Source organism: Miscanthus floridulus, chromosome 2, assembly GCF_019320115.1.
Source record: "Miscanthus floridulus cultivar M001 chromosome 2, ASM1932011v1, whole genome shotgun sequence".
Taxonomy (NCBI): domain Eukaryota; kingdom Viridiplantae; phylum Streptophyta; class Magnoliopsida; order Poales; family Poaceae; genus Miscanthus; species Miscanthus floridulus.
In genome coordinates, this window is record NC_089581.1 from 152819487 (window position 1) to 152833696 (window position 14210).

General features: G+C 47.8%; 3 protein-coding genes across 4 annotated transcripts; all 3 read left to right on the top strand.

Annotated features, from left to right (window-relative positions):
• The first annotated feature begins 4011 nt into the window (after positions 1-4011).
• LOC136533321 (protein IN2-1 homolog B-like) lies at positions 4012-6192 on the top strand. 2 transcript variants are annotated; one of them, XM_066525883.1, is made up of 10 exons: positions 4075-4220; positions 4406-4477; positions 4562-4622; positions 4735-4821; positions 4946-5044; positions 5131-5239; positions 5330-5406; positions 5540-5647; positions 5829-5909; positions 5996-6192. In XM_066525883.1, exons 1-10 carry the CDS (start codon positions 4198-4200, stop codon positions 6002-6004), a joined length of 726 nt encoding a protein of 241 aa, XP_066381980.1. In that variant the 5' UTR covers positions 4075-4197; the 3' UTR covers positions 6005-6192. The 2 variants fall into 2 exon arrangements, with proteins under 2 accessions (XP_066381988.1, XP_066381980.1); XM_066525891.1 differs by lacking the exon at positions 5996-6192 and having other exon boundaries at positions 4012-4220; positions 5829-5915.
• Positions 6185-11548, top strand: LOC136533336 (uncharacterized). Its single transcript, XM_066525899.1, has 3 exons — positions 6185-6319; positions 8666-8735; positions 10150-11548. Exons 1-3 carry the CDS (start codon positions 6267-6269, stop codon positions 10852-10854), a joined length of 828 nt encoding a protein of 275 aa, XP_066381996.1. The 5' UTR covers positions 6185-6266; the 3' UTR covers positions 10855-11548.
• LOC136537278 (uncharacterized) lies at positions 11082-13561 on the top strand. Its single transcript, XM_066529309.1, has 4 exons — positions 11082-11258; positions 12104-12288; positions 12391-12566; positions 12966-13561. The coding sequence occupies exons 1-4, from the start codon at positions 11082-11084 to the stop codon at positions 13559-13561; spliced, it is 1134 nt and encodes a 377-aa protein (XP_066385406.1).
• The last annotated feature ends 649 nt before the right edge of the window (positions 13562-14210 follow it).

The following is a 14210-nucleotide window of genomic DNA, read 5'->3' on the forward strand; positions in this document are numbered from 1 at the left end:
TGATGCTGATCCCCCGCGTGTAGCAGGGGTCCGGCCAAGGGGTCGGTTCGTCTTGTGATCATCGTCCCTCATGCATCCATTCGCTAGAACAAAGGGATTGAGCCATGCCATGCTTTCCTCGCTAGACGGAGCACGGTGCTAGGTGAGTTGTTAACGGCTTGTTCGAGTGGAGCCCTGGCATCCCCTTCATGGGGGCCCGGTTCGAGATCAGCTGGTGACTAACTCTAGATTCTTGGTGGCTCGATGCCTTTCTTTCGGGTAAAACCATGGACCTTGCATCATCCAAGACTCGAAACGAGGGTCGAGACGCCCATGGCGCTTCGCGCGCCTTGGGTATTGGCTGCTAGCGGGCCCGTCCTTAACCTCCCCTCACTCTAGGGTGCCCTAGAGTGGCTATGAACCCACTGGTGGGCCAGCCTTCGAACCCCTAGGCATTACTGGGCCATAGGATCATTTCCAGCTCCGCATCCCACTTACCTGAGACGGCCCATAGCCTTTGAAGGTGAACCGTCGCTCAGTGGGTCCTTCGTGGGAAAGATTTGGATAGGCATGCGCTCGTCTTCCGGTAGCTTCCTGGAGCCGTTCGACCGACCTAGGCACAAGTTTTACCTTGATAATAAGAGTGATGGGTTCAGAAAGCTCTTACCGGATATGATTGAGCGGGATCCGGGTCTGTTGTTTGTGATGGGGTCAGCACGACCCACATGGGGCATCCTACTGCTCCCTACTCATTTCACGACATCGGTCAAGCCGTCCAATTGACTTGCGTTACCTTTGGATAAGGTTTCCCTGTGGAGATGGAGGATGAGAACATCCCGCGTGAGAATTTAGTTTTGGTAGATAAACCAGGCGGGGAACTTGTAATAAATGTACAAGCTCTTAAATTTCATTATAGCAAACAACTTTTTAGTTCTTCTCCCCTTTTTGTATAAAAAGTTAGTGCATTCCGACCCTTTTTGTCGTTAAGGCCATAAAAGCTCGGGATGCGGGTGAGCCAGTTCTGATCACGCTGGTGAGCAGAGATGCCATAGCCGCTGGGGTATAGGTTTCCTGAAACTCGACCAGTTATACTTAGAGCATGTTCCTGTATACCTAGCTCCTAGGTTTCAACGCGAACAGGGGTCGGGCACTGAGAATGTTTGCTAGGCGGATAGATTTTTAAAGTGTACCGGCCCTTTCCATGGCTAAGGCCAAAAAAGCCCGGGGTATGGAAAAGAAACTTTGATTACGCTGGTGAGCCAAGGCACCGTAGCCGCTGGGGCGTAGGTTCTCACGGTCCGATCAGTTTTACTCAGGGTCTATTTCCACAAACTCCGCCTTTTGGGTCTTAATCATGAGAAAGGGTCGGTCGTAGAGATTATCTACCAGATAGATATGTCCTCATTAGTCCCCGAGTGAGACCCATCCCCCCGCCATTTGCCGGGTCGGGTGTCACAAAAGATCGGGGAGTTCGACAGCGAAACTAATAATAAGAGAAAATATGCGTTCATTAAGGGTAAAAGTGACATAACTGCTCAATGTTCCCGGCGTTTGACGAAGACCTCGCCGTTGATGGTTTTGAGCTTGTAGGCGCCTGGCCGGAGCATCTCCGTGATGACGCACAGTCCTTCCTACGGCGGGGAGAGCTTGTGGCGGTCGTTGCGTACTTGGCCGAGCGAAGGAGGGCGATGTCGCGCGCTTTGTCTAGCAGGGCTCTGTCCTATGCTCCCCTTTGTTAGAGCTTCTGGACAAGAACCGCTTCAAGAGAACGCAATCCTTGTAGAGGTGCTTGATGGGGAAGGCATGGTTTGGGCATGGCCCTTCAAGCAGCTTCTCGAAGTGGCTCCAGGTGCCCTCCGCGGGCTTTCGCCCCCCTGTGCGGTCGGCGTTGGCCGCTAGCGAGCTCTCGCGCCGCCGCTTGTTCTTCCTTTTGTTGGGAGGTTTAGAGGCGCCTTCGTCGACGTCCTCATCCCGCTTTGCATTGCCCTTGAGGGCGTGTCGGTCAAAGGCCCGAGGTCCCATCAAGTTGGGGCTTGGGCTTTGGTCCTCAGTGTGTCGGCCAAAGGCCTGAGGTCCCATCAAGTTGGGGCTCGGGCTTCGGTCCTCACCGCTGTCATAGCGTCTACCATGATATGGATGGTAGCCGTGGTTAGACCCTTCCTTTGCATCGCCGCAGGCACGCCTACGGGCGTCGCGGTGGAGGCCAAGACGCTCATGCACCAGAACCGCGGTGCGCGGCCCACCGCCCTGTTGGGCCTGATGGACCGATACACCCTCGTCGGGTTGTTCTGAGGGCACTTCGCGTCTGCGAGCGTCGGGGGTGTCACGCGTGTCACGGTGGAGCTCGAGACACTCGTGCACCGTGGCCCACGGTGCGTGGCCTTCCGTAGTCGAGGCTGAGGGGCTGGTTGCTTCTAGGGGCGCAGGCCTCCGTTGTAGGTAGCTGTAGCTCCTCGAGCGCCTCGGCGATTGCGTCCAGGCCGATGAAGAGGAGGGGTTGTGTGGCAGCGGAAGACCGAACCAACTCTCCCTCCATCGTATTAACGAAGTCTAGGTTCTCGAAACGCACGCGCGCGCCTGGGACCCAACTGACGTTGCGATTAGCCATCCGAGGCCTGGTGCTGATGTCGAAACGCGCAAAAGTCCCCTACCTGGCGCGCTAACTGTCGGTGTTTCAAGTAAGCACCCGCTAGCAGTATTGCCCGCTAGTAAATTTGTATATTGCGCGTCTAACCCGGATGGTGTACTAAGAGGACACAAAGATTATACAGGTTTAGGCCGAATGTCCCTACGTTCAGTTTCGAGCTGCTCGTGTTACTAGCACTGAGTTTGTAGTATGGGGTTACAAACTGGCGAGAGAGGGAGGTAGATCCCAAGTCTTTGGTGTGATGTGGTATGTTTGTCTGATGAATCGCCCCCTCAGTGGGACGCCTCGCCTTTTCTTTTATAGGTCAAGGGGAAGCAGGGGTTCACAACCGAAGGGAGGAGGAAAAAGGAAAGATAAATAAGGCTTCCGGAGGTGCGCCGTCCTCCTGTTCATGTGGGTCCCGTTGACCCTGTAGATCGTGGTGGCAGCGGCGTCGTACCGGGGTCCTGTTGACCGCTGCAGCTTACGTGCGGTCGTCGTGCGCCATCTTTGTCTTCTGTCCCATCCGAGCGGACGGAATGGTCAGAGGGTCCCCTGACAGAAAGCCATGCGGGGGGCTAGCGGTACAGTGCCGATCAACTGACGCCGGTTTGACGGACGTTGGATGGTGGTCAGGCAGGGAGTTGGCAGCACAGTGACCATGTGTCCGTCACTGTGGGCGATGTGAGTTCCATGGAATGACATGTCGTGGGGACGGGTCGTACTGAGATGTGATCGCTCCCTGCATGATGCCATAAGTTTGACCTTGAGTTGTACTTTCTGACCCGTAGTGGTTGGCGGCGTCGTGAGCTTTTGTTAAGAACCGTGTTCGAGGGATCGGGCGAGGCGGAGCCGGCCCTCAGACGCCGGTCGAGGCGGAGCTGACCCTTAGGGGTCGGGCGAGGCGGAGCCTACCCGCAGGAGTTAGCCGAAGCGGAGCCAGCCATCGGACGTCGGGCGAGACGGAGCTGACCCTCAGACGTCGGGCGAGGCGAGCCAACCTTCGGGGATCGGACGAGACGGAGTCAACCCTTGGGAGTCAACTGAGGTGGAGCCGACCCTAGGGGGTCGGGCGAGGCGTAGCCCGCAGCCTTAGTGTCCACTGAGGCGGAGCCAACCCTTGAGGGTCGGACGAGTCGGAGCCCCTGCCCTTGGTGGTCGGACGAGACGAAATCCAGCAAGAAATGTAGTCGCGTCCTTAACCGTATCGTTGAGGGTTATTAGCTCCTTTTCAGGTAGCTAGTATCAGTGCCGACCACAGCCTACCAAGTGCTGAGTCAAAATCGCACCAGCACCGCGTTCGCGTCCAAGTGAAGTGAGGCCGGCCGCCGGCCCAGCCAGGACGGCTGGGGAGTGGGGACCCTGTCGTCCAATCAGTCTGTCACACGATTCACACATCCATTCACTCGCCGTCGCCTCCCATGAATTCGCTCGCTTTCCCTGGCTGCACGTCACCACTGACGCCCGCCTCCACCGCTCCCGGCCCCCATCCCCTCCCATCACCGCGTATAAAGATTCGCTGCCCGCGACTAGAAGATGCAGCTCATCACCACCTCCGCGCTCGAAGCTCCTCCCGAACCCGTATCGTCGCCATGGCACCCGCCTTGCCTGTAAGGTGAGCACTGGTCACTGAGCAGATCCAAGCGGCAGAACGGGATCCTATCTCGGTCGGCTGTCGCCGTTCAGATTCTTGATCTGATTCCCTCCATATTAAAATGATTTTTCGTTGAATTTTCTGCGACGGGAGATTCTTTATTGAGTTTTTTTTAATGGAACAATTCTTCCTCCCCGTGCATGCAGCCCCAAGGAAGCGCTGCCGTCTCCCCTGACCTCCGCCTCCGAGCCCCCTCCCCTCTTCGATGGCACCACCAGGTAGGTTTTCGACCTATCAATTGCAAATCATCACCTGTGCAGATCAGGAGCTAGAAGTTAACCCCTTCTTTGAGTTTCATGAAGGTTGTACGTTGCATATCATTGCCCGTTCGCGCAGCGCGCTTGGATTGCCAGGAACTACAAGGTGCCACCATCACCATCACCTTTGTTCTTTGATTTGTTGAAGCGGTTCTCTTTTGTGGTGTGTTCCTGAAAAGGAAAACTGAAACCTTTTATGTTCCTCGTCGTTTGTCCAGGGTTTGCAGGACAAGATTAAGATAGTTGCCATCGATCTTGCTGATAGGCCAGCATGGTACAAGGAGAAGGTTTATCCAGAAAACAAGGTGTGTTTGATTAATCTGCTATTCCCCTTGGGACCTTTCATGTTCAGATTTTCCAAGGTCCATGGATACTTTGTTTTACATTTTCCATTCATGTATGATTTACCCTTGTTTTCTTTCCCCGTAGGTGCCTTCTCTGGAGCACAACAACCAGGTGAATGGAGAGAGCTTGGATCTGGTTAAGTACTTTGACAGCAACTTCGAAGGTCCATCGTTGCTCCCTGAGGTACATAAGATCGCCATCAATATAGCGCTTGAAAAAAAAAGGTGTTTTTCAGGCTTGTTAACCTCTGGACTTTGGATTCTTCACAGGATCCTGCAAAGAAGCAGTTCGCTGAGGAGCTGCTTGCATATACTGATGCATTTAACAAAGCATTATACTCATCTTTACTCAGCAAGGAAGATGTGTCTGAGGAAACTGGTAGCAAAACTAGTTCGCATGTGTGATTTGTTTGAAAAGGCCTTCTTTTTAATAACATGCTAATTGTATCATGCATTGTCTTTACATCAGTCGCTGCTTTGGATAAAATAGAAGACGCCCTGGGGAAATTTAATGAGGGCCCGTTCTTCCTTGGTCAGTTCAGTCTGGTATGTTACTGAACAATAGGAGTCATTCTCCAGAGCATGGTTCAAAATAAAATCTCTATTAGAAAGAGTTCATATTATGAATGTGGGCTTCAGTTCGTATGTGGTTTTGTCGTGATGCGTAATTTCATTACAGGTGGACATTGCGTATGTACCATTCATCGAGAGGTTTCAGATATTCTATTCCAACATAAAGAACTATGATATCACAAAGGGCAGACCCAACCTTCAGAAGTTCATTGAGGTAATTCACAGACAGAGGGACATTAAATAGGCTAAAGCTTTATGTTTGTAGTACATTCACTCACATTGGTTGATATGATCCGTTTATCCTAATGACCAGGCTGCATAGCCCAATGCAAACCAGTTCTCTTGATAATGCTTTCTTGATGAGAAATTATAAATCATGGATTGGTATATTTCAGGAAGTGAACAAGATCGATGCATATACACAGACTAAACTGGACCCACAGTTTTTACTTGAGCAGACAAAGAAGCGGCTTGGGGTATGATATTTCTTAATTTTTTCTGCCTTGATTGATCTATTTGTTCAGCTAATTTCAAAACATTTGACCATCATTTTAACCTCCAGATTGCTTAAAGCTTGTGACCAAGGATGAAACTCTCGCCAGAAGTACCAGCATAGTAGATCGAGACTCGATTAGTTGTTTGTGTGCTTGAATAATGAATATTACATATGGTTTTCAATAAGACATGGTCTTCTATACTGGTTGTGCTTCTGAAAATAAACTAGTTGTCACTGTATAAAAGGATCATTTCATTTGGTAAGGTGTTGATGTGTTGATGTCACTGTATATGAAAGGGTGGGGAGAGAGAGAAGGATATGCAGTGTGTTCTGTCAAATGTTGCTGAATTCAATGGATCATTCATTATTCGTCATAAAGGAAATTACCAAGTGAGTACAAAGAAAAATATATGTAACGATGTCCACAATGGATCTGGGAAAAGATAGATAGAAGGTACTGTAAACCTATGGCAAAGCATATTAGAAGCTTAGATGATAATAAGGAACTTTCGTAACCCAGTACTAACACACACAAGTCAATCAGAGCAAACCATGCCCATGCATTATTTTACATGAATAAGGTAACTCCGAAGGTATTGGTCCAACAGATTATGGAAACAATATGTGAGCCGATGCTCATAGTTATGTTGAAAAATAAGAGTATACAATGAAATAGACAGAAGCAGCTTCATGCAACCATACTAAAATCAGAACTAAGAAAATTTAAGGGATCAAACAACGATACTCTGTAACAACAAATACAGATTGTAAATTATAGAAGTCAGAGATGGAGCCTTGCTCCATTGCATCGTTAGCTATAGTGATCACCAAGGATGTAACACCCTAAGAATTTATTATAATTTAGTAGTTAAATTTGAGCATTTAATTAATTTTTATGCATTTTAACCTAGGTTAAATAATAACTTTTAGCTAATTAAAATTTATTATAAGATTTAGTAACAAGATTGCTGCATTCATGCCGATGCATTTTGGTTTGTCTGAGTGTAGGGTTAGAGTTGAATGGCTTTGAATTCAAATTTAGTTTGAATTTAGAGCAAGTTTGTAAAAAACAGAAAATAAAAAAGGTTTTTCTTTTCTTTTTCCCGCTCTCTCTTTCTAGCCCAACAACAGAGCCAGCCCACCTTCTCTTTTTCTTTTTCCCGCACCCCATTCTGGCCTTGGGCCATTGGCGGCCCAGCAGCGTGGCCTGCTAGGCAGCCCGCTCCTGCGCCCTTCTCTTCACCGCACGCGCGCGCCCACGCAGCACAGCTCGGCGCACCGCTCAGCCCAGCAGTAGCCCGCTCGGCGGCCACACCCGCGCACCCGCCGTTCCCCCTGTCCTCTCACTACATCGCAGGACCCGCACGTCAGTCGCTCCCTTCTCCTTCCTTCCTCGTCGGCCGGAGATGGCGCGCCTGCCATCAATGGCGGCTTCACCCGCCGAGCCAACGAACCAGCATGGCAGACGTTCAAAACCCGCGGTGACGCCGGGCGATTGACGTCACGCCCGTTTCCCCCTCTACCGCCCCTGCTCACCTACAAAACCAGCGGTCGAGACCCCCCCTCTCCCTTTCCGTTCGCAACTCCGAGCTCGTACTTCCCTCTCGCAAGCTCGCCACTCCGGAGCTCGGTTGCCATCGAGAACGCGCCCAGGAGCTCCGTCGAACCCCGCCGTAACAGTAGGTGCCCTCTCCCCCTCATTTTGGCCACGGATTTTATCGTTTGGTGCTCACCGGCGGCTTACTCTTCCTCAGTCCGCCGCCGCACATCACCGGTTGCATTGGAACCGTCCCAGACGGCGAGAACCCCTTCAACGCGTTCACGCTATACCCCACGTGCTCCCCGTCCCCTTCGTTTTACGTTTTGTGCTCTGGAGTGCCGTATCGGCAGGTCCAGTGCCCTCCGGCCATGGCGCCGCCATGGGGCCGTCGTTTCGACGAGCTCCTGCCCTTCGTTTATGCTGTGTCAAACTCGCGTTGTTGCGCTCGTCACTCTCGTGCCCTCGGTTTGGTCTGGGGCGGCTGGGATCGCCGTTCCGGTGATCACCGGCGAGCTCGGGCCACCGGCATCCATGGCGCCACCGTCGGAAGCCTCTTCCTCGGCGGACTGCTCTGCGCTGACGCGTTGGCGCCGTTAGATCACAAGTGGACGGCTCTGATTAGAGCGTACCCCTTCCGGGTCATGACGGGTCCACCGTGGACCGTAGACGCAGTGCACCGTGCCCACGTCAGGGCGTCCACGCGCACCTGGTGCACCGAGCCAACCAGCACGCGCCACATGGCCGCCCAGTCAGCCAGCGACGCGGTCAACTGCGACCGCCATGCACTTTTGCGCTTTAGCCCCTATGTTTTCCCGTAATCAACCCGCAGTCCAACCGTGGTTCAAAATCATTTCTTTTCAGTCCTGTTTTCTTCCGATTTAGCCCATGTATTTCTAAATAATAGTGTGCGCCATCCATAATACATTTAAATTCATATTTAATTAGTTTAAATTCAAAGTTGAGTTTGAATTAATCACAGAAATGCCACTAAAACTTGTTTTATGCATAACGTTTGCGTTGTAAGTCCGATTAGAGTGATTCTTTCGCTCATGTGTTCATAACAATACGTAGATTAGTTTTAGGAGCTTTTCAGTCTATGTTTTTACTGTTTGTTGTACTATTCTAAGAGAAGTATGTTTGTATGCATATGATGACTGGAATGGATGCTTGATTGGTGAATTGGAACACGTTTAAAGGGTCATCAGTTCGAGGTTGCTGAGGATCACTTGGGTGACCAGCAGTACCAAGAAGAAAACTTTGAGGAAGGCAAGTGTAGCAAATGCCCCTTGTACCTATGAACTCTACAATTCATATACATGCATGTGTTTAAATTTGAATTACCTTTAAGGATTTTACCTAGATTACTACTTGTACCATATATCCTTATTACCTATGGTTTGGGAAGCATTTTGGATAGTTGCTGCAATGCTCAACATAAAATAAATGTTAAACATGACTAAAGGTTTACGCAACATGTTAAAATGGTGCTTCTTAGCAACTCTTAGAGGGCTAGAGTACTGGGTTGAGTGCTCTAGTGCCTCTCCATAAGGACTTAATCCTGAAGCGGCCACCCAGGAGGTTCCGTACAACCCTGAGTGTCAAATGGCTCTGACTTTAACCTGTTAACTAGATTGTAGTAGCTCGTCTGTAGCTTTTCATAAGGGCAAGAGGGGGGCACTAGTTGGTATGTTGTTTTTCCTACTCGGGTGTGTACCTTGTCGTGACCATGAGTGCCACTCCTGGAGGAGGGCCACATATAGCTAGACGGCTAAAACCTTAGCAGCTACGACTTGTTAGTGCGACTAGCGAAGGGTTATGTAGTGAAACCCTACCATGCTTCCTTGGTAGAGGCGATGTGGGCTTTGCAAACCCCGACATTGGGAATCACGGCTCGGTGGGTAAAGTTGTACAAATTCTGCATAATTCTTTAACCTATTATAACAGCCGGGCTCACGGATACGAGCGGCCTGCATCCTTCATGATTAGTGGTTACTATGGATGATTGGGAATTGACATAATCTTGATTATTCATTATCACCACTTGGGTTGGGTTTATTCACTAAAGTAGTGACACAGGTTTAATAAAACTTGACCAACTAAAATTGCTTACCGCAGTCAAACCGTGTCAAGCCTTTGAGCCTCATAGATCCCTTTATTATACTTGCTAAGCATGGTGTGCTTACACTTGTTTCACATTCAATTAAAATCCTGGATGGGTAACAGATGTCATATATGTGGAGTTCCCAGAAGATGTCTAGGACTAATAGATTGATGTTCACCAGTTGGAGTCCCTGTGGCAGTTTGGGCTTAGTTTTCCGCTTTATGTAATAATGTTGCTGATGAGCAAGACTATGTGATAACAATATGATGAGATATGCGATGTAATAAAGTACTTTACTTTGATATTATTACAATTTGAGGGTATATGTGTGTTTGGACATCCTGGGCGCACATATATGAGTACTTGATTTTGCTATGCAAAATTGGGTGCAACAAATTGGTATCAGAGCTATAATTGATTGTAGGACGATCAACCTAGTTAGAAATGGATGTTTTTAGAATCACATTATCTTTATTTTGTTACTTTTAATTTACTATAAATTTTTTTGCTTATATTTTGTATATTATCTATTGCAAAAAAATTATCTTATTCTAATACTCAACCTTTTCAATTTTATAGATGGCCTGCACCAAGTTGACAGCCCGCAAGCGTACCATTATGATGCCAACAAGGAGGATGAGGTTCACGCTGGGCAAGTGCGTTCCTCCACACCTAGTTGAGGCATTGAGGAACATGGTGGAGGAACCCCAGGAGGAACAGCCTGTGGAGGTGCCCATAAAGGAACCTCTAGAGGAAAAGTTGGAAGATGAACCCATGGATGAGGAGACAGAAGAGGGGCCCATGTTTGAGGAGCTCATGGAGATAGAAGAATCTGATGAGGAGCCCATGGAGGAAGATGAACAGGGGGTCAGGATGGAGCTGGTGATCCTAAAGAAGGTGATGCTTCTGACAACTCTGATTCTAATGATGGGGGTAATGATGGTAGTGATGATGGAGATGATGGTGATGATAGTAGAGATAATGGTGATGATGGTGACGGTGATGGAGGAGATGGTGGAGATGACTGTGATGACTACCATGCCGCACTGCTGGCTAAGAGGTGGACCATGGAGATCCACTATGATTTGTAGGGTGATGCCTACTACCACCCAAAGCTTCTCTCCCTTGTACGCCGCTACCACACCAGATGCACCGTGCAGTACGGGACAGAGCATTGGACCCACCCCGACTACACCGGCTTCTGGGAGACGGAGGTGTACATCCACGAAGGGAGTCGGGTGCGCTACATCCACCATGCTATCACAGCATGGCTCACACGTGTAGCTGCCATCCGAGATGCTGCTAGGCAGGCGTTGGTGGTCAATCGCGACCACCACTTCGATGACATTGCATGGGACGAGGATTGCTATCTTCCTCGTCGTCGGAGCGGTCAGTCCACCTGCAACATCGTTGCACCACTTGGGGAGGAGAACTTCAGGCTTAGGCCTACTCTAGTGAACTTGTCTTAGACCAACACTGACTTGGACCAGACCTTGGATGAGCTAGATGCCATGGGGAAGGCATACCTGCAGGTTGCACTTGAGAATGCCATGTTGAAGCAGCAGCAAGGTGGTCCTGATGTGGAGGCGCCAAGTATTCTTACTGAATCACCCCAAGGAACAGATGAGGCCATGGAGACCCCAACACCAGCACCAACATTGACCCATAGGAGGATTTCCCACCAATATGTAATAAACACGCATAGATGTGCGAGAGTGTGTTTAGTTTCCTTTCTTTTCAATGGTTGAACAATTGTCACTTAAGTGGTTGGATGATTGTCATGATGGATAATGTTTGATTTGGATTTTTGTCATGATTGTGGTAATTTGTGGGCATGTCCATTGTCATTTAGTTTAAGACTAAGGCTTAAGGATAATATGAATAAATAGTTGGGTTTCTTTTTATCCTGCTGTTCGTTCTGTATCATTCTGAGCAGTCCATCTTTATTAGTTCATATCTCATGTCCTGGATGTTCAATGGTCATGAAAATTTAATGGATAAGAGTAGACTTCTATATCTTTCTTTTGGCTCTAGAATCACCTTAATACCTATTACGGTTTGTGAGATATAGCTATTGCAAGATTGATGTTTCTGTGCTGTAAGAAATCTGGAGCAGTACTGATTGTCATCTATTTTTGCCTAATTAAATGTCAGAATCTAGGAATGTATTATAAATAAAAGTTATAGATAATTTTATAAGCTTTCCAAAAATGTAAACTTCGCATTCAGACGATAAACAAAGAGCAAGACATGTTCATTTTACCGGACTGCTGTCTGACAACTCGCCAGAAAAGTTCAGACTGCTTATCTTTCTTGTATTCGTTATATATCTCTTGACTTTGGTTCTATATCATCTACCTTCAGCATGTTGTTATCTCTTAAATATCACATATCCTGGACATATGAGACTTATATGATGTATCTACAAATGGTGAACACTAGGAGGAACAACCAAGGGGGTGAGAACTTGCCGCCACCACCCCCTATCACTATGGAGCAACTGATGATGATGCAAACTCAACTGCTACAACAGATGGCTCAGAACATGCAGAACAATGGGAATGCACCCCCTAAAGTTAGAGATAAGAGGGGAGAGTTTCTGAAGGGACATCTGCCTGTCTTCAAGCATTCCACTGACCCTCTCCAAGCTGATGACTGGTTACGTGCAGTTGAGAGGCAACTTGAGATTGCACAATGTGATGACAGAGAGAAGGTTTTGTATGCTTCTAGGCAGCTGTAGGGGGCTGCACTTGACTAGTGGCACTCTTTCCGTTTCGGCCGTAATGAAGTTAATCCCATCACTTGGCAAGAGTTTCGCAGTGCTTTCCGCTCTCATCATGTGCCTACTGGATTAATGAAACTCAAGAAGGAGGTCTTGGCTCTCAAGCAGGGGAGCATGTCTGTTGCTGAGTATTGTGGCAAGTTCATACAATTGTCACGGTACGCACCTACTGAAGTGGAGGATGATGACAAGAGGCAGGAACTGTTCATGGAAGGTTTGAATGATGGCCTCCAGTACCAATTGTTATCTCATACCTTTCCTAGTTTTTAGCAACTAGTAGACAAAGCCTTGGTCATTGAGAACAAGCGCCATAAGATGGAGGACAAGAAATGGAAGTTCTAGGGACAACAATCCAGGAGCAACTCTCGCTTCCGTACCAATTCTCAACAGACTCATCCACAACAGCGCTATCAAGGCCAGTCAAGCCCGATCAATCGTAACCAGCAGCCACAACGTGCATAGTAGCAGTAGTATAGGGCACCAGTTCAGTGTCAGCAACAAGCTAACAATGTTCCTATGAAGGGCAACGTTCCTAATGCTCCACCGAAGAATGGCGCACCAAAGGCACCAAATGCTATCAATGACAACAAATGTTTTAGCTGTGGTGAACTAGGACATTACTCCAATAGATGTCCTAACAAGTTGGCTAATATGCAGCAAAATTATGTTCGTGGAAAGGTTAATCATGTGACTGCAGAGACAGCTCAGGAGGCACCTGATGTGGTGATCGGTACATTTCCGGTCAACTCAAACTCAGCTACAGTTCTTTTCGATTCTGGTGCTTCGCATTCTTTCATAGCATATACTTTCATAAAGAAGCATGGCATACCCATATGTGTTATGAAGAAACCCATTTTAGTAAACTCACCCAGAGGGGAAATGAAAGCAAATTGGGTGTGTTTAGCTGCTAGTTTCACCATAAGGGGGGTAGAATTTGAAGCCAACCTTATAGTCATAGACTCATCTGGAATTGATGTCATCTTGGGTATGGACTGGTTGAGGCCACAAAGGGCAGTTATACATTGTGAGAACAGTTCTGTGATTCTAACCGCTCCATCTGGAGAGAAAGTTGAGTATGCAGCAACACAGTCAGCTTTAGAAATCAGTTGGGTTAATCAATTGAAGGGAACATCCATAAAGGATATACAGATAGTAAATGAGTATCCAGATGTCTTCCCTAATGAGTTACCAAGTATGCCACCTGAATGAGATATTGAGTTAATAATTGAACTTTTACCTGGAACTGCACCCATAGCTAAGAGACTGTATAGAATAGGAGTGAATGAACTAGCGGAACTTAAGAAACAATTAAGGGAACTGCTAGATAAGGGTTATGTATGACCTAGTTCTTCACCTTGGGGAGCACCAGTGTTGTTTGTAGAAAAGAAGGATGGAACACAAAGAATGTGTATAGATTACAGATCATTTAATGAGGTAACAATTAAGAACAAGTATCCGCTACCTAGAATCGATGACTTATTTGACCAGTTGAAAGGAGCTTGTGTGTTTTCCAAGATCGACCTCTGATCTGGATACCATCAGTTGAGAATAAGATGTTCTGACATTCCCAAAACCGCTTTGTGACCCGATATGGACTATATGAGTTCACAGTTATGTCTTTTGGTCTGATAAATGCACCTGCATACTTCATGTATTTGATGAACAAAGTATCCATGGAGTATCTCGATAAGTTCGTAGTTGTGTTTATTGATGATATATTAGTCTTCTCTAAAAATAAGGAAGAGCATGAGGATCATTTGAGGCTAGTCTTGCAAAAGCTTAGAGAATATCAGCTCTATGCTAAGTTTAGTAAATGTGAGTTCTGGCTAAAAGAAGTATCTTTCCTTGGCCACATCAT